This window comes from Haemorhous mexicanus, chromosome 7 (genome assembly GCF_027477595.1).
Source record: "Haemorhous mexicanus isolate bHaeMex1 chromosome 7, bHaeMex1.pri, whole genome shotgun sequence".
Classification (NCBI taxonomy): domain Eukaryota; kingdom Metazoa; phylum Chordata; class Aves; order Passeriformes; family Fringillidae; genus Haemorhous; species Haemorhous mexicanus.
The window spans coordinates 39,393,503-39,412,607 of NC_082347.1; the positions used below are offsets into that span (position 1 = coordinate 39,393,503).

Sequence of the window (19,105 nt, forward strand, 5' to 3'; positions counted from 1 at the left end):
CCCTGTCCCAGCCCGTTGGTCCAAAGTCTGCCCTGCCACAGATTAATGTTCATTAGGACTATTTCCCAGCAACATCATTTGACAAACCACGTGACAGGGGAGGGGGAAGGGAACAAAACCAAAATCACACTTTCAGCTTGGGGTGTCCTCTTTTCCATCTGAGATTGTACAAGGCAAGTGCAAACCACCTCCATCCTGGCAAATAAAAGAAAAATTCTATATAACATTATAAGAAAGAAAGAAAAAAGGAGGAAGAGTCTCAAACCACACAGGTGCCATTTGAGAAAGCAGAAATCTACCAGCAATAATAAATAGACAAGTGGAATAAAGCTCATTCCCCTCCCCACCCATCAGGACACAGCCTGTGGTGTCAGTTCTGCACACAAATACAGGTGTTTTGGCAAAAAGTTGTGTATCTTGTTCTGCTTATACTTTTGCTAAGAGTGAAGCAAGCCTTTGCTACTACTAGAAAAAAAAAAATATTGCATATAATTAACCAATGCAGATTTGGGGATTTTTATTGGTATATATTTGCCTATTTGCATGTATGCATATTTATACACATGTGTTTATTTATGCAGGTATCCATAGCTGAAAATTAACCTACATTGGTGCTGGCTCTGTCCCACAGTCTGCTTGATCTCCATATACAAAAATCTGGATCTCACTCGCACAAATCAATTATCCACTGAACTGATTTGCACAGATTTTCTATGCAAAGTTTTGCATTTACAGCAAAAGGCCATCTGCTTTCTATAACCACTGTGGTTCCTGGACACCTCGGCCCTGTGCAGAGCTGGAAGTCACAGAAGTTTCCTCCCTCCTCTGGGTCGAAGCTGGGAGTGAGAAAGTCTGGAGCCAGGGATCCAGCAGCAAACCCAGCACGCGTGGCCCTGCTCCACGTGGCTGTGCTTGGCACGGTGGTGAAGGGGAGAGAAGGAAGGAATTCCACGGCAGGTTGTTTTGGCTGGGTTTTCCCCCCACTTTTGGAAGCAAGGAGGCTGAGTGCTTCTCCCGATAAAGTGCCTCCAGCCCTAATCCTGCCCCCCTGAGCAGGGCCGTGCCAGAGCTGGGTGTGACACACCCACTGCCACAAGCATCCTCAGGCTTCACAGGACTCTCAAAAATGAAGAAATAAATCAGAAGCTCACTTCAAACCTGCACCGAGCCACAAGAGGTACGGACAGAGCAAACTGCTCTGAAATTCAGGTTTTTTACTATCACTCTAATTAGTCTGTTTCATGACCCACCCCAAATATTTTCTCTAGAAACATTATCTACACTGTTTTGGGGTTTCTTTATTTCTTTTTGCAGCCCTCAGCCAAGCCCTGGTAAATGTTTCAGCCCACGAGAGAGGCAGGCCAAGGGAATCCGTGCTTTGTGATGGCAGCAGCACCTCCTGTGCTCGGAAATACCCAACACTGGGCAGAGATGCTCGCAGCCCTCCGTGTTTTTACTGGATTATCACAAAACACTGCTACCTCTGCAATTTGCAAGTAGTTTTTAATCTGTCAAAACAGACTTTTAGTATTGCTCGAGGATTCAAAAGGAAAATATGCACATCTGGTTTCAATCGCCAACTGAAGTTTTGTCTATCAGCCTATTTCATAACAAATTACGCTCACTTTTCACTCCAGAGGATTTCCTAAGGAGGGGATGAGCTGCCAAGGTACACCAGCGTCTGTGGAGACCGCACGGCACCGAGAGGCAGCGGCACAACTCAGTGACAGGCACCGCGCTGTTACAAACTCTCTCTGTGTCAAGTAAATTAAAATTATTGAGGAAAAGCCCCATACCCGTGAAATCTCTGCGTACAGCTGTACGTGAAACCTTCACGTACCTTAGAACTCGATCAACCTGACGTCACTGAATGGAGAAACAAGACTTACAGGCTTTCTAGGACACCCCCCCTGCCAGGGCACTTCGCACAGCAAGGCGCTGCCGTGTCCCATCGCAGCAGCGTCGGGGGCTGGAGACCGCCCCGGGGACCGGCCTGTCCCCCTGTCCTGCTGCCCCGAGCCACCTCACACGTGCCAGGAGTGAAATGCGAGGCACGGCACGGTGGGAAGTGTGCGCTGGCCCTGGGAGAGCTGGAGAGCATCTCTGTGGGGATGCTCAGGCACGGCTCCGCGGGGCTGCAGCCCCCGTGAGACCCCGAACCCGGGCAGGGCTGCACCGAGCCCGGCGGCACCCGAGTTTCAGCTCCCCTGGAGCAACACTCTCGGCCCGGAGAAAGGAAAGCACGTGTTGATCCTTTCGCAGGAAATAATTCCAGTGGCAAAGGCAGTGGACTCGGAGCGGGTGAGGACCGCTCGCTGCCCGCTCGCCAAACTCCGGAGAGCCGCCCATCCCCGCACGTCGGGCTCAGCATCCCGCACCCCCCGCCGATCCCACCGCTCCACGCTCCCTCCGGCCGCCCGGGCGGCTCCTCCGCGGTGCCCCTCGCTCACCCCGGGGCGGGGTGAGACCCGACGGCACAAAGGCGGACATCCCCAGCCCGTTCCGTGGGGATGCGGTGGCGGCGGGGGGTACCATCCTCCTACCCCATCCCCTCCGAGCCCCGTCCCCGGGCAGGGCGCACCGCCGCCCTTTGTCCGCTCCCCCCCGGCACCCCTCCGGGCTGCACGGCCCCGCTGCGCTCCGAGCATCGCTTACCGAGCGCGTCCCGCGGTGGCGGCGGAGCGGCCCGGCCGGGCCGGCTGTGGGCGCCGCTCCGACCGCGCTCCGCTGCCGCCGCCGCCGCCGTGCTGCGGGCGGGGCGGCCGGAGGGAGGGAGCGAGGAGGAGGAGGAGGAGGAGAAGGAGGAGGAGGAGGAGGAGGAGGAGGAGGAGGAGGAGGAGGAGGAGGAAATGTGCTTGTCACTTCCTGAGCGGAGCCAGCGCCGGCAGAGCCCGGCCCGCACCTGCGGAGCGCCCGCCCCGGGGACCCGCGCACCGGAGCGCTCGCTGCGAGGCGAGGCGGGGGAGACCCTCGGCTGCCGCCCCGAACGGGCATCCCCGGGGTTAAACATCGCCAGAAAGAGCGTATATCGGGGGGGGGAAAGTCCAAAAATAATAAAAAAGGGGGATTCGGGCGGCGGTGAGGCGCTGCCCGACGGGGAGCCGCGGGCTGGAGCTGGCAGCGCTGCCGCGGCATCAGCGCCCGCACACGGCCCCGCAGCCCGGGATGCTGCGGGTGCGGCTCGCGTGGGGCTCCGCCGCCCGTTCGGAGGCCGAGAGTGACTCCTGGTGGCACGGCCGGCCCGGGGAGGAGCAAGTGAACTGGACTCACCAGCAGCTCATTGAAGGGTCCCCGCAAGAAGTAGCGCTGAAGTTTTGGCACATCACAGACGGACACCATGCGCCCCTGCACCCACCAGTGAATAAAAATCCCGCTCCTTAATTTTTCTCACCCTTTCATAGAATCATTGACTGGTTTGGGTTGGAAAAGACCTTTAAACATCATGTAGTTCCACATCCCTGCCATGGGCAGGGATGCCTTCCACTATCCCACGCTGCTCCAAGCCCCAACCAGCCTGGCCTTGGACACTTCCAGGGATCCAGGGGCAGCCACAGCTTCTCTGGGCACCCTGTGGCAGGGCCTTCCCACCCTCCCAGGGAACAATTCCTTCCCAATATCCCATCCAACCCCGCCTTCTGTCAGCTTGAAGCTGTTCTCCCTCACCCTGTCAGTCCAGTCCCTTGTCCCAAGTCACTCTTCAGCTCCCTTGAAGCCTGTTTAGGAAGCGGCCGTGAGTGCCCTGCAGTACTGGAGGTACATCTGCTTGGCTTCACACGGCAATGGCCTTTAGCAGCACTGAGCTCTCAGTGACATTTTCCATCCACCCAGGCTGCACCACGCACAGCATGCGGGCTCCTTCCGAGAGCGAGCGTAACGAGCGAACAAGGAAACGACATGACAGCTAAAAGGGAGATTTAGGGCTCATTACAAAACAGAGCCCAAACATTAATCTTAAACATATGCGAGCAGACAACACAGATGCCATCAGGAATGAATCTGGGGCTGAATTTCATCCACCCGCCTGGATGGCCGGGCACGGTGCTGGGGATGGCATGTAGGGACAAGTAAGGGACAAGTAAGGGCATGAATGGCAAGAGAGGCTGTAGCTGTGAGCTCAGCAGTGCTCCGGGTGTCCTGCCCTGCTGTGCACTGCCCAGGACAACAAATTACTGTTGAAGAAGACTTGCCACTTAGTATTTAATGCAGTGAAGAAAGAGGGAGGCAAGCTGAAGTAGCGGGCAGATACTTAACAAAGGAGCAGCTCCCACCAACACAGTGAGGGCTGATCTCAACAAAAGTGGCTCCGTGCTCAGTACACATAAAATTAAGCAGGAGTGGCCAGTCTGAGTGGGTGATGAACAGGGAGAAGGGTTTGATGATGTGAAAGGGCTTTTGCATCATGTTCCTCCATCCCACTCAGTATTTGCTTTTCTTATCACGTGTTGAGACTAGTAGCAATAAAACACTTGCTAACTCCTTTTCCAGAACTTCGGGAATCAAGTCTGAAAATGTTTTTTTATGGTTTCCCAGTGGAATATTTCAGCAATAAAGCTCGGAGCATAATTGAATCCATTCCCGTGGCAGCCTTGGGCTCCAAGACTCAAGCAGAAAGTTGTTTTCTGTCTGCTTCTGCAGCTTGCTCCAAACCCAGCATTTTCTGCCTCTCATCCTCTGTGCTTCCCAACAGATGAGCTGGCTGTGGAGAATTCCCAGCACGTGTGCAAGCCTGTTGCTGAAGCACAAACCTGTTTTGCACAGAGATTATTTTCAGTAATGTTGTTCAAATAACTGGCTGCCCAAAGGCCCTTGCTCCGGACAGTGCTTTTTCCCTTTGTCAGAAGGGGGAAAAAGAAAATAAATAACTTTCAAGCTTTAAAGAACTGGCCAGGAGAGTTTAGTCTTCATGGACAGAAAATTCATTCAGTTCATTTGTGAGCTGATTTAATTTGTGGTTTTGTCTCAGATGTCAGTGCCTTTGCTACCCACTGACTGGGAGCCTTCCTGATGGGGATGGAAACTGTGGGTAGGGAAAATATCTAATGATCCTCACAGTCCTTCTGAAGCAATTCTGGGGTCCAAGCCATTAAGACATGTTGATGTAGCAGGGCAGGGCTAAGCCCTGAGGATAGACAGCATTTCCTTCACTCCCTGTACACAGGAACTGGCTGCATTTACAGCCTTCTTTCCATGTAGCCTTTCCAACGCTTCGCTGTCTCTCCAGTTTGTTGTTATTCATGTCATTTGCACAAAGGTTACCGATAATTTCAGAAGTTTGTCCCTTTCACAAGGACTCTGCGCTGTCCTTCTGAGCACCTGAGCCATCCCAGTTATTTATGGGTCTATCCTTCTGCTTTTCTGCCAGACAAAGGACACAGGTAAGGGGCTTGCCCAGGGCCAGAGAGTCAGAGTGTCCCAACCACAGGCTGATGTCCCAGTCACCCAGCTGTGCTGGGAGCCACATACTTACAGAGACATGTTGGCTACACCAAAGGTCTCCAGGAAAACCCTTCAGTTTCAGGGGAAATCCTCAAATCCACTAAATCCTTATAACAGCAAGCAGGAGTATTTTTAACAAATATTTCACACCCAGGGAATGAGCATATCTCTGTAATATGATCAATGTGCTCTGTGTCAGAGAGCACCTGAATCACAGATGCCCTAAACCAGTGAAGCATTGCTGTGCAGAGGGCTGAGATGAGGAGTGTAGTTCTGACTACATTTGGCATACTGTGGGATTTCCACCAAACTTAAACATCCCTTTTTTATGTCACAGGCCATTTGCTGCACACATGTAAGAGCTTTGTGTTTGCTGCCTCTCTCTCTGCCTTGGCAGAGGGTGTGACACCTGATCTGGGTGCCCCAGACTGGGAGCAATGGAAACATTGATGGATAAAATAAATAGGCCATGAAATACATATGGGAGCCTGAATGGGCTCATCATTTTGTCAGCCACATCTGGGTCTGAATTGGTTTAAGATAAGCCCAGAGTTATTTGTCCATCATCCACAAAGCCCGAGGCAGATGCAGACATGCCCCAAAGGATCACCCTACCTTGGTAAGCAGCAGTGCGGCACCCATGGAGTTGAGGAGCCCTGGGATAGGGCAGCAGCCAGCAAGGCTAATAACTACTGAAAACTGGGCTGAAAGAGCCTTCTACTTGAATTTCACTTCTCAGCCCAATCAACAGCTAAAATTTCTTTATATAAGTGCACTCTCCTCACCTCTACTTGACACATGACACTGTCCATGCATACCTGGCTGCCTCAGTGACTGTGCTGAGGTTTGTGTCTGTTCCCTCACTGGGCTCTATTAGCTCTGCTTCTCCAGCACGGGCTCATGCACTTGTGATTACCCAGAATTTATATGTTACCTGGCAGCAGCTGGTTTGCCTGACAGCACTCAGCTTAATTTCCAGTAACAGAGAAATGGGCTCATTTCAAGCTATACTGTTACCTAACAAATGGAAATTAAGCCGCAGGTTGGCTTTTCCCTTATTTGTGTTAAACAAAACAGGCCAGCGTTCCTTTTCCTCCTTTGTCTGGAGGCTATAACACCTCATCCCCTTTCACTGAAAGCCCTTGGTAGCCTTTAATTGCTCCTCAATTTAGCTGCTACTACAAGGGTTAGGTCATGCTCAACCTACTTGCAGCCAAAGTAAGGGATAGAGCCGTGCACCACCCAGAGCAGGTAAGGATGTGCAGGGCAGCCTCCTCCTCCTCTCATCCCAGAAAAGGCAGCAAGCAACAGGAATTCAAAGGCAGATCTCCACATGGCTTTGCAAAGCCCTGGCCCAATTATTTTCTTTGTGCTCTCCTATTTTACAGGAGATGATTCCATACATTAAAATGCTTGGAGGGCCTATAAAATGAAGCAATTATTGTTGCAGCAAGCCATGTTCTGCACCTCTCAGCATGCTAAGATCAGGGAAGCAATCCTAGTGCCAAAACACTGAAAATTTTGCTGTATTTTGCTAAATACCACGCTTAAAGATTTTGTCTGGTATGAAATTACACAAAATTTGGCAGTCTCATACGAGGCACCCTGGCTCACAGCAGAACAGACACAGCAGAGTATATGCACAGGCAGATTTTCCTCACAATGGCTACAGTGCTGCCAGTGCATTCCTGGAATGCAGAAATACATGGAAGCCACTGTCAGCGATGAAGAGAAGCATGCTGTGCCTAATGCACCAGAAAAGCTATTCAAGAACTCGTCCTTACATAAAAATAACTCCAAAGAGGCTGTGTCAGCTCAGCTGTGCAGCTTTGCAGGTATCTGTGTGCTGTGCCCTGCACACCTGGCCTCACCCTGCACTCCTGGGAACAAACCCAGTGGTTTTAAGTGAGGGATTTCAGTTCATCCCCTCATTTGCCCATTCATTTGACTCTTTGGGCTCACAGATTTCATAGCCAGTGCAGAACTGAAGTAATCTTGATAGAAATTGTATGAGAGAACATTGTTTGCTCTCCAGAGAATCACACCTGAGATCTGTGTGGTGGGACATGCACTTCCTCACCCAGGTATAATGAGCTTTGCTGTAAACAGCAACTGCAGGTTTAAAACCCCAAATATCTGAAAGCTCCTTTTTAACATTGGTTGGAAAAGTACAAAGTAAACAAACAAACAAACAAACAAACCCCCACAACCCTGAATCTCCTTTGTTATAGGTGTTAAACACCTCAAATCCTATGATACAATCAAGGCAGCTGGCTCTTCCCAGATTTCAGAAATGGTGTTGCAACAGTGGGTTTGAATTCAAGAAGGTGAGCCCATAATGCAAACAGCTGTTTCAGCCTCAGTAATGCTTTGCAATGATGCTCTCAATAATGATTTGCAGGAATATTCTCCTGATGGGACAGAGAGGCTGTAATCACACGCTGCATCACTGCTGGGCCTGTCTGGAAAAGCAGCTGCCATAATTCTGTTGGTGTTTCTGATGTAACCCAACAGCTCTTAAAAAAACAGTTGTAGCTCCCAGAAATTCTTCGTGTTACACCACAAAATTATACTGACTTTCAAGAACAGAATATTCATTTCATATCTCCTAAGCCTTCAAAAAAGAAAAATCAGCCTTTAGAAAAACAGCCTATGGAGAGCACTGCAGGGCAGGCTGGGGAGGGCTTGGAGTAACTTGGTTTAGTGGAAGGTGTCCCTGCCCATGGTAGGGGGCTGGAATGAGATGGTTTTTAAAGTCCATTCCAACCCAAATCATTCTGGGATTCTTGAACTATTCCTGCTCCTTAAGGGCCATCAAATGAACATGCCTCTGTTGCAGATAACAAGCTGGTCACCAAAAGGGAAGTCAAGAGCAAGGAAACATTATCCTTCCCTCTGAATTTTCCGTGTTCATTCAGTTGTGCCATGATTTTCATGTCTGGTATTTCTCACTTTTTAATCCCTATAAAAATGATTATAGGAGTACTTATTTAAAGAAGGTACTGTGATGCTGAAAGGGCAAAGGCTTTTTGTCTTGAGAACCCATTTACCTGACACTCTAGCAGAGTCCCATGTGTAGAAACTCTCCTAGAACAGACATCTCAAATCAATAATTATTTCATTAATATCGCTTGTTCACCTCTCTCAGATATTTCATCCTGACAGTTCAGCTTTGTGATAAGCACCATAAAATTCCAATGTAAAATACTCCAAGCTCCTTCAGTAGCACAAACCCTGCAATGAATTCAATGGCCTCTCCCAGTAAATGCCTCAAAAGACAATCTCTTAACAGTTTTCTTGGCAATAGGAGGCATCAGGAGCCAGGTTTGAGCTGTACCAGGCACAGATGTTGGTGGAGGTGCTTTGTTTGGGCTCAGGCAGTAAAACCCATCCTCAATCTGCCAGGAATAAAAGGTCAGTCCTGAGAGAATTTCATTCTTCAGCATGCTGTCAATGAACCAGGGAACACAAACCCTTTCTGTTCTGCCCACGTTCTATGCAAAACCACTCCAGGAAGGTTTGCCAGCTCTGCAGCATCATCCAGCCTAAACTCAGTCCTGCAGGAACAGCCTGTGGGCTCAGCCACCTCTGGGATCCATGGAAGATGCTCATTTTACTACCCACAAACCTCATATTTGACAGTGAAATCACAGACAGAGTTTTCAGATAGCAAAACAATAGGAGTGAAACGTGTTTCAGATGCTGCATTTATTCTCCTGCATTTAGTTTGGGGTTGCAGCTGGAACCAAGAGTCACACAGCTGGGAAGTCATGAAGATTCCAGCCTTCAGGAAGCATCATGGAGCACTCCCCCAGCTTCCAGCAAAGACTTGCTCCTCCTAAATCACTGCTTATTCCTCTGCCTCTTTTTCCAAGTTTTTTTCACTGAAATGAAATCAACATTTAGAGATCACACCAACATGAACTGCCCCAAATCAAGGACAGTCTTGGACCAGTCATTTCCAAATCCTTGTAGCCAAAAATACCCCACAGCCTAAGTCAGTATTTGAGCAGCTTCCTAGACTCCATTATCCAGAAAATGCCAGGTTTCCAACAGAGCAGATTTTAAATAGTAAGCCTTTGGTTACTGTTGCCTTAAAATAAAGCTCCTAAAACATGTTTTACAAGCATTTTTCTGCTCTCCAGTGACACCTGGAAGTGCTTGGGACTGAAGGAATATGCAAACTACAGATCAGATGAAGAAATCCTTATTTTCAGGCAATTTTAAGAAGCTTATTTTTTAGCTTTACAAGTTATATAAAAATACTACCCAGAGAACAAAAACTAATAATTCTGTGAAGAGGAGAAAACAATCCTTGCCCTGACCCTTCCATATCTTGTGGAGTGGGAATCTGTGGTTAAATTCCAACTAATTGATTAAAAGAAAATCCATGACAGTCCTGATTTTATTTTCATCCCATGATTAAATACACATCATGCCTTCATTAGCAAAAATTACAGATGGGAATAAAACAGATGCCCAAAACACATCCTGCCAGAGTCCTTGAAAATTAAAATTTCCTTGTATTAACTCTACCTGATGCCAAAAATGTCACAGGCTTTTAACTGAGGCTGTTATCAGTAGTGTACTTTGAATCCTTTGTGCTACTATGCTAAAAAAATTTCTCTGTTTGCATTCCCAGTTACATTTCCTAGCATTCCAGCTGGCTGCTGGGCAGGGGCAGAACACAGGACTACAACAGTTACCCAAATGGTAACAAGCCCTTGCTTTTGGCACTCAGGTTAGAACCCAAGTCTGACCAAATATACAAAGAATCATTCTGGGACTGAATTTTTTAAGCACTGCTGCTAAACCATTCTCCCAATTGGATATATTTCATTTTGCAAAAAAGATGCAGCAGTAAGATTCCTATCTTGAAAACATCAACAGATGGATCACAGAGGGAGGACTCACCACTGTGCAAAAGAATGCCTCGATTCCTATCCTGGGAAAGGACTGGAAGTATTTATTGACCCTTAAAGATCTCCTGAGCCCTGGGAATGAGGAGAAGCATGGAAAGTAGGAGAAGCAATTCCCTGATAAGCAAACATGACCTTGCCTGTGAAACAAAACCTGATTGCCTAAGAGGGCCTCCTTGATGTTTGAAAGAACAAGTTTATTGTCACCTGCAAATGTGTTTGTTGAGGCATGAAGAAATCTCATTTTCCTGCCTTTCAAGCAACAGCAATATTCTGAGATTACAAAACTGAAGAAATGAAGGCAACGAAATTGAGCAAAAGGATTGCACAGAGAAGTTTAAAAAATACATATTAAAAAAAAAAAAAAAGAACAAGGAATGGATAGTTAGGCTTTGAATTCTTTTGGATTTGCGCAGTTAAAATCCACCCTGAGAAATTCACTGGAAAACTTCTTGTCATTGTGGCTCTAAAGACACTCCTATATAGCAGGTTAATAATGAAGGAGGCATATGTCACACACCAGAGGCTGCAACATCACACCTTTATGTATTCATGAGATCGAGGAAAGGAACTGACCAGGCATGAACACACTCAGGAAAGAGAGACTTAAAAAACTCCCTCTGTGGCAAAAGAGCTGAGCTACTTCAGAGGAGACACAATTATGCTAAGTCTGAGAACGTCAGAAAATCTGAATTTAAAGTACCAACTGGTCCTTTTTTGAAAGTGCTGTGGACTTTGTATTCATTTCCCTCCCTAACAGCTACCCTCCTGTTCATTAAAGATCCAGCACTTACATTGCAAAACCTTGTTCCCTATTCCACTGCACAACAGAGAAATGGGATTTTTGCTTTGTAGGACTCCTTTACCTCTATAAGCCACTGCTTACCAGCACAGAAATGAAATATCAGATAATCTTTATGTTTCAAACACAAATACCATTTGGTTATATTGGTCTCTGTATTTAGCACATCTGATTTTCCTCTCTCTTGCAAACTTGCAGCTTCCCTGAAACAAGTGAGGTTGTAGCAAGGACACAATTTATGGGCAAATTATGCAAAGCTGAAATGTTTCTAGAGCAATGTTTTATGGTCCCTTAGAGCTCCATACATAGTATTTTACTGTGCACTCCAAAAGCATTTATTTACACACGTGTCTGAGGTTTTCTGTCAGGTTTAAAGTTCAGACTTTTCTCATCTAATCTAATTTGTCCAAGATGGATGGCCTCACTTTTTTCCTTTGGAAAACCAATGCTGTTACACTGTTTCCAATTCTTCCTCCAAAGCAAAACTTGGGTGTTGGCAGCTCCTCCAGAATTTCAAATCCTGCCAGACAGAAATTGAAATGCTTTTATTAGAAGGAAGTTGTTTTATTCGCCTCTTGGATAACCCTTTGCAAACCATTCTTTATTCATCTGGAAAACTTGCAAGTCAGTTAATCTGTGAGTTTATAGGACTGTATTGTTACACTGCACCACTGCTTCATACAGCTGAAACTCTTCCATGGATAATAAAAATCCTAGCTGGCTGACTTGCACAAATTAATGGCAGAAAAGATGAGAACTTGCCAGTAATTTCGGTTCCCCAGAAGGGATGGTTGTTTCAGATCCACACTGAGTTTCAAGCCTCAGGCATGAGATTCAGGAGCTGACTGGCGTGTAAAAAAAAACCCTAAGTGGATCAAAAGTGATAGAAAAGGTCAAAGACTCACAGTTCCCCTAAACATGGGTAACAATGTTACCCCAATTTCGGAGCAATCAAAGGGTGAACTGGGTCTAGTAATCAAGGACCCAAAAAGTATCAGCCAGCCACACATACTTTCCCAGGGTAATTAGACTGAAATTCCCAGCCTCCAAAGCTTCAGAAAACCTGTCCTCCCTTGGCACTGGCAAACACAGGAGTAGTAATTCCCGAGGAAAACAGAGGGAAGACAGGCTGGAGCATTTACTAATCGCTCCACCTCCTCTAATCCTGATCTGGGAAAGTCAATATGCTAACACACACATTAAAATTCCCTCATCCCTTCCTTCAGCAACCCCATGTTGGCAGAGGGCTCTGCCCAGCTGCCTACCTTCTCTGAACTCGTTCAGCAGCTCCTCCTTGGTCCAGTTGCAAGAGGTGATGAGGAAGAAGCCCTCTGGTTTCAGCACCCTGCCCAGGGATGCCACGTACAGCTTCCGCTTCCCCGCCGCGTCGCTGGGGTCAAGGCTGATGGCATCAAAAGTCCCCTTGTCAATGCAAATGTCAAAGCCTGACAGCTCAGCTGAGGGTACCAAGAAGTCTTCTACCTAAACCAGAAGTCTGCAGCTGTGAGAACAATCTTCTACTCCTGAATCTTTAATGCAAAGCAAGACTTTAGGACACAAAGCTTCAATCCTGACAATGGGTGTGCTCAGGGAGGGGTAACTCACAGCGCCATGGCAGCTTCTTTCTTCTGCACACATTGTGTGATGATCTATTTGCTGTAATCTAAAGCTCAAACTAACACACTTGAAACTCATTCTTTAAATCACTATTTGTACTTTGATCCCTGCCATGTGCCAGGCACTACACAAATGCAGAAGAACAGAGACTGCCACAAAGAGATTTTACAGCTGACACACAGGAACAGAGACATCACATAGGTAGGGAGCAGGAGGATAGAACAGCATAGCAGAGAGCTCAGAATGACAGGCAGCCACAGAATCCCAGCATGGCTGAGGCTGGAAGGGGCCTTTGGAGGTCATCTGCTCCCACCCTTGCTCCAGCAAGGCCTCTCAACCTTCCTGCTGTTCAGCTAATGGTAGGCATTCTATCACATAAGGATTTCTTCCTCTACCTCAAGTCTGAAATTCAGAATGTAGCAGCTAAAATACAAAATTTGCCAATTGGTAAACCACTACCCTGTTCCAAGCAGGGAAACTCTTGTTAGCCTTAATGACTATTACAAACAAAATACAAATAAAGACCAAAAACCTTCCCACAAACAGATTTATTTGGGTAGATTTCTCTCACAAATGAATCTCAAAAGACATCATTCATTTAGTACACTGAGTACATCTGAATATCAATTAGCTCATTTAATCTTGGGCTCAATTACTTTCTATTTCCTCAATTACCTTTCTCTCAAGACTTACCTTTAATTTAATGTTAGACATCCCTTCTTTCTCTCTTACTTTTTCTGAAAGCTGTATTGCAGAAGGTGAATAATCAATCCCTGTGAGATTCATGTAGCCAGACTTTGCCTAGACAGAAGCAGAGAATCTTAATCAGTGTGCAATTGTTTTTATCCAGCCAGAACATTCCCTACCTATAATCCATCTCATCTCTCCTCCTCTTAATAACAGGAAAAAAACCACAACTCACCTTTTAGTCATTTTTATAATTGTTACCATTACAAGAGCTCAATAGCTGAATGAGCTGAAATAACTTTATTTTGCCCAAAAAACCTCACCAAAATGACTGGTGACTGAAAGCTGGTTTATGTCAAGTGGAAAACTGAGCACAACTGGGAAAAGTAACACCCTGGAGGGGAACAGGCTCTCTTATCTGCACCAAAAGTAACTTAGAAACCAGGAATTTTCAGTGATGACATGTGACAGATGCTGCAAAATAAAGGAAAAAAAAACTCTCTGACATATACCATGGAAGATTGAGCAATTATTTCGTTTATAACCCAAATTTTAAGAGCCAAAAGATGTAATACATTGCACTAGGACAGAAATCCACTGCAAAATCATACATTTTTCTAATTATTCATGCTAATGTCTATTTGAATATAACTATTTGCATGCTGCCAGGTGTCTGTATCAGCAATTTTCAGGCAGGTTATGCACCACATATAATAGCACACAGAGACTTTGTTAATCTAAGTTTGTTGGAGATAAGGATAACTCAGTTTAGGGAACTCAGTGAGATCCCAGCAGCCCTTTGGCAAAGCAGGTGGGCTCCTGGCATCAGCTGGAGCTGGGCACGTGGGAGAGGAGCAGGGACACACATCCTTGCTCTGAGGTGGAGGCTGAAGGCACCAGCTCGGGGTAGAAGGTACAAACTCAGGATATCCCACGTGTCTGGCAAGATCCAAACCTTATGGAAGAGCTCTGATCCTCTGGCCAGCTGCAGTCTGTCAGAGCAGAGACAGGGAGGAGGCTGGGGTTTGGAAAAACACATGGAGTGCTGTTAAGCAACCAGCTGCCTGTGTGCTTGCTCCAGAGGCTGACACCCCAATTGCCAGAAAAACGATGAGGAGTTTCCACAACTGTCCTTCCTCCTTGCAGCACCCCCTCAGGCCTGAGCTCGGTGCTAACCAGCTGTTCTGAACTGAGGGCTAATTGCAGCTGAACACAAAGCCACTGTTGTTTGCATGGGATGGAGAACATTTATTGCTCAGGCTCCTGCCCACGTTCCTCCCCGGAGCAAAGCAGGCTTCCTCAGATGCCTGTGCTGAAGGTTTGGGGGTGGAGGAGTGGTTCCCACAACAGCTCCTCTGTTTGCAAAGGAAAGGCTTGAGTCACTTCAGGGAGTTCCCATTCACTCCTCTAGTCTCGGGGGCAGAGAAGGAAGGTTTAGAGATAAACAACATTAAATGCTGCAGAACCTGTAGGGCCTGACTGTGACAGGAAGGGATCCCTCACTTGTGCCAAACGTGACCATGCTGCACCCTGCAGCTGGCCTGCTGCCCTGGAGGTGATTTTACAGCACTCTGCTGCTGCTGCTGCTTGGAGCATAAGACTGAAGAGCAGAAGGAGTTTGGAACATTATCAGCTCTGCCCTGTGTTTAGGGCTGACACCCCCACTTGGTGAACACTCTCCACTCCAGAGATTATTCAATCTTCAATAGTGGTGGCTCCCACATTACTTATAAAAAATAAGAGGAGGCCAGAGTTTTCTGTGGCAGCAAAGTTTCCTCAGAAGAGCTGGAATTTTTGGAAGGCAAAAGAATGATGTCAGGAATCCAAGCTTCCAGATCCATGAAGTTCACAGGGATAATGAAAACAAGGGCTGCCACTTATGTGATACTTATGTACCCTCAAGTAGCTCCCTTGCAGAGAGCTGCTACTAATGCCCTCCATGACTGAGTTTTTCCCAGTATTGCCATTTCTATCCCACAATGGAGTCCAACTCCAATGGCAGAACAGTCCTATGGTAGCTGCCAAAAGAATTCCAACCTGATTTCCAAGCCTTGCAGCTAACACACAAAAAATTCCTTTTACAACAGGTAAGCAAGTGAGATGCTGAATTACTCAGCAAAAATAAACAAGGTAATTTTTGAAGCCACTTTTCAAGAGGGAACTGGACTGACAATTTCCTATGAAAGAAACCACAGTACTGTGAGGTGCTTAATGTAAGGGAGGAGGGTGCTCTCACAGGAGTTAATAGTTTTTAAAAGCTATCAGGCTGTCATTTTCCCATTATAGGATGAAAAATCAGTTCCCATTTGCAAGTGGAGTCAGTATAAAATGGAAGTCTTACAAATAAGATTTTTCTGTTGGGTACTTCAACCATGATAGAGCTATCACTGCTTTCAACAATCATCATTATCAGGCTAATTTCTCTTAGTGAGATGAGCAATTTCTGCTTTTGGTGACATAAATTGTCCTGTGCTGTAGTGTAGCAGCCAGTCTCCATAAAGTCTTTAAAATCTTCTAAAATCAAAGTCCATGTTAAATAAAAATTGCACTTCAAACTTCGACTTTCAGTCCTTCCAATTCCTACAGGAACTAATGGAGCCAAAGGGGAATACAAAACAACAGAAGCTGTGACAATGTGACAGCCCCTTTTTTTACCAACTCCCCTGCAATATAACACCAAAAAAAACCAATCAAAACCAGGAAAAAAATACTGGAATTCATGAACATCTTGTGCACAACAAAAACATCAGAACACTTCAGAACACACCTGATCAGATTTCCCACCCAGACAGAAATGGATGCTTCTTCAAAAGAAGTGTTAACAACTTTTTAAGTTATTTACATAAAGTCCCTTGGGTTTACCTACTTTTTTACATAAATAATGAGTGTTATTATCAGAACTGAGTGCAGAGAAAGAGTCTGGTTTTGTTCATGAGGGTACTTTGTGAATTAATCAACTTAATTTCCTCATCTGGGGGAGTTTAAACAACAGTGGGAAGAAACACAGTTTTAAATGTGGGGAAACAGGAAGGTAAAGTTAAAACAAGGGATGCTCAGGCTGATTGATTTAGAGAAATACTTCAAATTTTGAAGCCTGAAGTATTGACACTTTTGGAGCTTCACACAAGTTACAGCTCCCCAGGACTACCACTGCTACTTGTGAGAATGTATTTAAACTTCTCTGATTCTGTATTAAAAATACACAAACTACAAAATACCAACCAATTCAACCAGTAAAACACCATTCCCAGTCCCAATGTCAAGCACAGAGCTGTCAAGGGGGACCTTGTGCTTTTCCAGCCACCTGATTATGCGCACCATGCTTTCTTCTCCAAACCTGGAAAAAACAAGGGCTCAGGTAATTAAACCAGAAAAAAAAATGTGCAAAAGGTACAGCAAGTTTATTTCATCACTCACTCTCTCCAGCTTTTGCAAAGCCCTTTTTACTGTTACTCAATAAAAGCTGCCATAGCTCATATTTCATGTTTGCGTTGTTCAGATGAAAATTAATCCTGCAGCCTTAAAATTCACTGAAACACCAACTCTGGCAGGTGAAAACATCCATATATTAAAAAAGGAAGCAGCAAGGGCAACTTGTGTAGTTAAACCTGAGCTCAGGGATAAAAAGCACATTTGCCAGTAACATACAGCTCAATTACCAGCTCAATTTCTGTGTAATGACACTTGTCCAAGTGCAGCTGAGCAATCCTCACTGTGAAATTGGGCCAGAGAGGAACTGCTGGTTTCAATGGTAAAACTCCCCATCATTTTGTCACCAACTCGCTGAATTGCTGTCTGTGGTTTTGCAATGTCTTTATGGTAAAGAAATTAGAGAAACACTCTGCAGAAGTTATTTTGTTTACCAGATTTCCCCGGTATCTCCAATGTCTTGAAAAGTTTGCAGTTCTCTTTCGTAGGCAGCATCCCAGCTGGAGTTGGGAGGGAAGAAAGGAGAGGATATTATAATTAATACTGGGAAATATTTAGATTAAAGAGGGATGGGAAAAAAAATTGAAAGATTTAGGCTAGATATTTGGAAGAAATTGACTGTGAGGGTGGTGAGGCATTGGTCCTTAGCATAAGAAGAGCACGCACATGTGGGAGAGTTTGGGGAATGCCTGGAGATGCTCCAAAGGCTGGAGCCAGGCTGGAGAGTGGTGGGTGGATTCACCTGGAGAAAAAGCTCCAGGGAGGCCTCAGAGCCCCTTCCAGGACCTAAAGGATCTCCAAGAGAGCTGGAGAGTGACTTGGGACAAGGGATGGAGGGACAGGACACAGGGAATGGCTTTAAGCTGAAAGTGGGTAGATGTAGATGGGATATTTGGGAAGGAATTGTTCCCTGGGAGGGTGTAAGGCCCTGGCATAGGGTGCCCAGAGCAGCTGTGGCTGCCCCTGGACCCCTGGCAGTGTCCAAGGCCAGGCTGGATGGAGCTTGGAGCACCCTGGGATAGTGAAAGGTGTCCCTGCCATGGCAGGGGGTGGCACTGGATGGGATTTAAGGTCGCTTCCAACCCAAACCATTCCATCATTCTATGAAAAGCTGAGAGCACTCTATCCTCTGTGTAGCAGTGCCACTCTACAGAATAACACATTCTCTAAACAAATAACACATCAACCAGAGACCGCTTTGTGTCGAGAGGGGCACCTTAAAGACCTTCCATTTCCCCACCCCGCGCCGTGGGCAGGGCCGCCTTCCCCAGCGCGGGTGGCTCCGAGCCCCGTCCCGCCCGTGCCCGCCCGTGCCCCGGCACTCACTGCTCCCTGGTGCCCAGCACCGAGGGGCTGAAGAACTCGTCCCCGGCCAGCGCCATGCCCGGCCCGCCCCGGAACCAGCGAGCGCTGCGGGCGGAGCGGCCGCGGCCGCTCCCGGGCGGGAGGAGCCGGGCTCGGTGATCCGGCCGTGAGGGGCGCGCAGGAACCTGAGTGGTTTGGCATGTTTTAAAGCATTTAAAACCGACCCGCTCCAGAACCTGGCGTGATTTCTAATGTTTGCCAGTCCCTGCGGGCACCTAAAATCGCGTCTGGCAGTGTCCAAGACCGGGTTGGATGGGGCGTGGAGCCACCCGGTCTGTGCAAGGTGTCGCTGCTCATGGTTGTAATTAAATGGCCCTGAAGGTCCCTCCCAGTTCAAACCGCACCGCGATTCCATGAAAATCAGTGCAATGTTTATATTCTTTTCGATATTTATTCGTTGCAAAACGTCACAGACGTTATTGCTGTTACAAGGTTTATTGCAAGGTGTTTTAATAAGATAATGAGAGTGATAAACAGCACTGCTGCACAGTTGCCTCCTGTACAGCTCCGCGTGTGTGAACCGCGGTGTTTCTTCCCAATATCCCATCCAGCCCTGCCCTCTGGCAGTAGGAGCCATTCCCAGTGTCCTGTCCCTCCATCCCTTGTCCCCAGTCCCTCTCCAGCTCTCCTGGAGCCCCTTCAGGCCCTGGCAGGGGCTCTGAGCTCTCCCTGGAGCCTTCTCCAAGTGAACAGCCCCAGCTCTCCAGCCTGTCCCTGCGGGGCTCCATCTCCCTCATCACCTTTGTGGCCTCCTCTGGACAAGGTCCAGCACATCAGTGTTCCTCACGATGAGACAGACATTGAGGGGCTGGAGCTGGGAAGGGTCTGGAGCCCCGAGAGCGGCTGAGGG

At 47.1% G+C, this 19,105-nt stretch overlaps 2 protein-coding genes across 4 annotated transcripts in view; both read right to left on the reverse strand.

The window, feature by feature from the left end:
• Positions 1-2,752, reverse strand: part of FAM53B (family with sequence similarity 53 member B) — a 45,509-nt gene extending 42,757 nt beyond the window's left edge. Inside the window, exon 1 of one of the 3 annotated variants that reach the window (XM_059852182.1) lies at positions 2,656-2,752. The gene's annotated coding sequence lies outside the window, so the exon portion shown is untranslated. The remainder of the gene's footprint in view (positions 1-2,655) is intronic. The other 2 variants (XM_059852183.1, XM_059852181.1) reach the window with 2 other exon arrangements.
• A 6,377-nt stretch (positions 2,753-9,129) lies between these two features.
• On the reverse strand, positions 9,130-18,347 carry EEF1AKMT2 (EEF1A lysine methyltransferase 2). Its single transcript, XM_059852188.1, has 6 exons — positions 18,217-18,347; positions 17,325-17,390; positions 16,684-16,798; positions 13,468-13,575; positions 12,423-12,639; positions 9,130-11,677 (listed from the first exon to the last, which is right to left on the reverse strand). Exons 1-6 carry the CDS (start codon positions 18,270-18,272, stop codon positions 11,550-11,552), a joined length of 690 nt encoding a protein of 229 aa, XP_059708171.1. The 5' UTR covers positions 18,273-18,347; the 3' UTR covers positions 9,130-11,549.
• Positions 18,348-19,105: the final 758 nt, after the last annotated feature.

Bases quoted from the DNA above. Each gene is read 5' to 3' on its own strand.
- EEF1AKMT2 (XM_059852188.1), bottom strand. From the start codon at position 18,272: ATGGCGCTGGCCGGGGACGAGTTCTTCAGCCCCTCGGTGCTGGGCACC. The intron at 12,640-13,467 runs GTAAGTCTTGAG...CTTCTGGTTTAG, and splicing joins TGTCTAACATTAAATTAAAG to GTAGAAGACTTCTTGGTACC. The intron at 11,678-12,422 runs GTAGGCAGCTGG...TCTGTCTGGCAG, and splicing joins GCTGAACGAGTTCAGAGAAG to GATTTGAAATTCTGGAGGAG.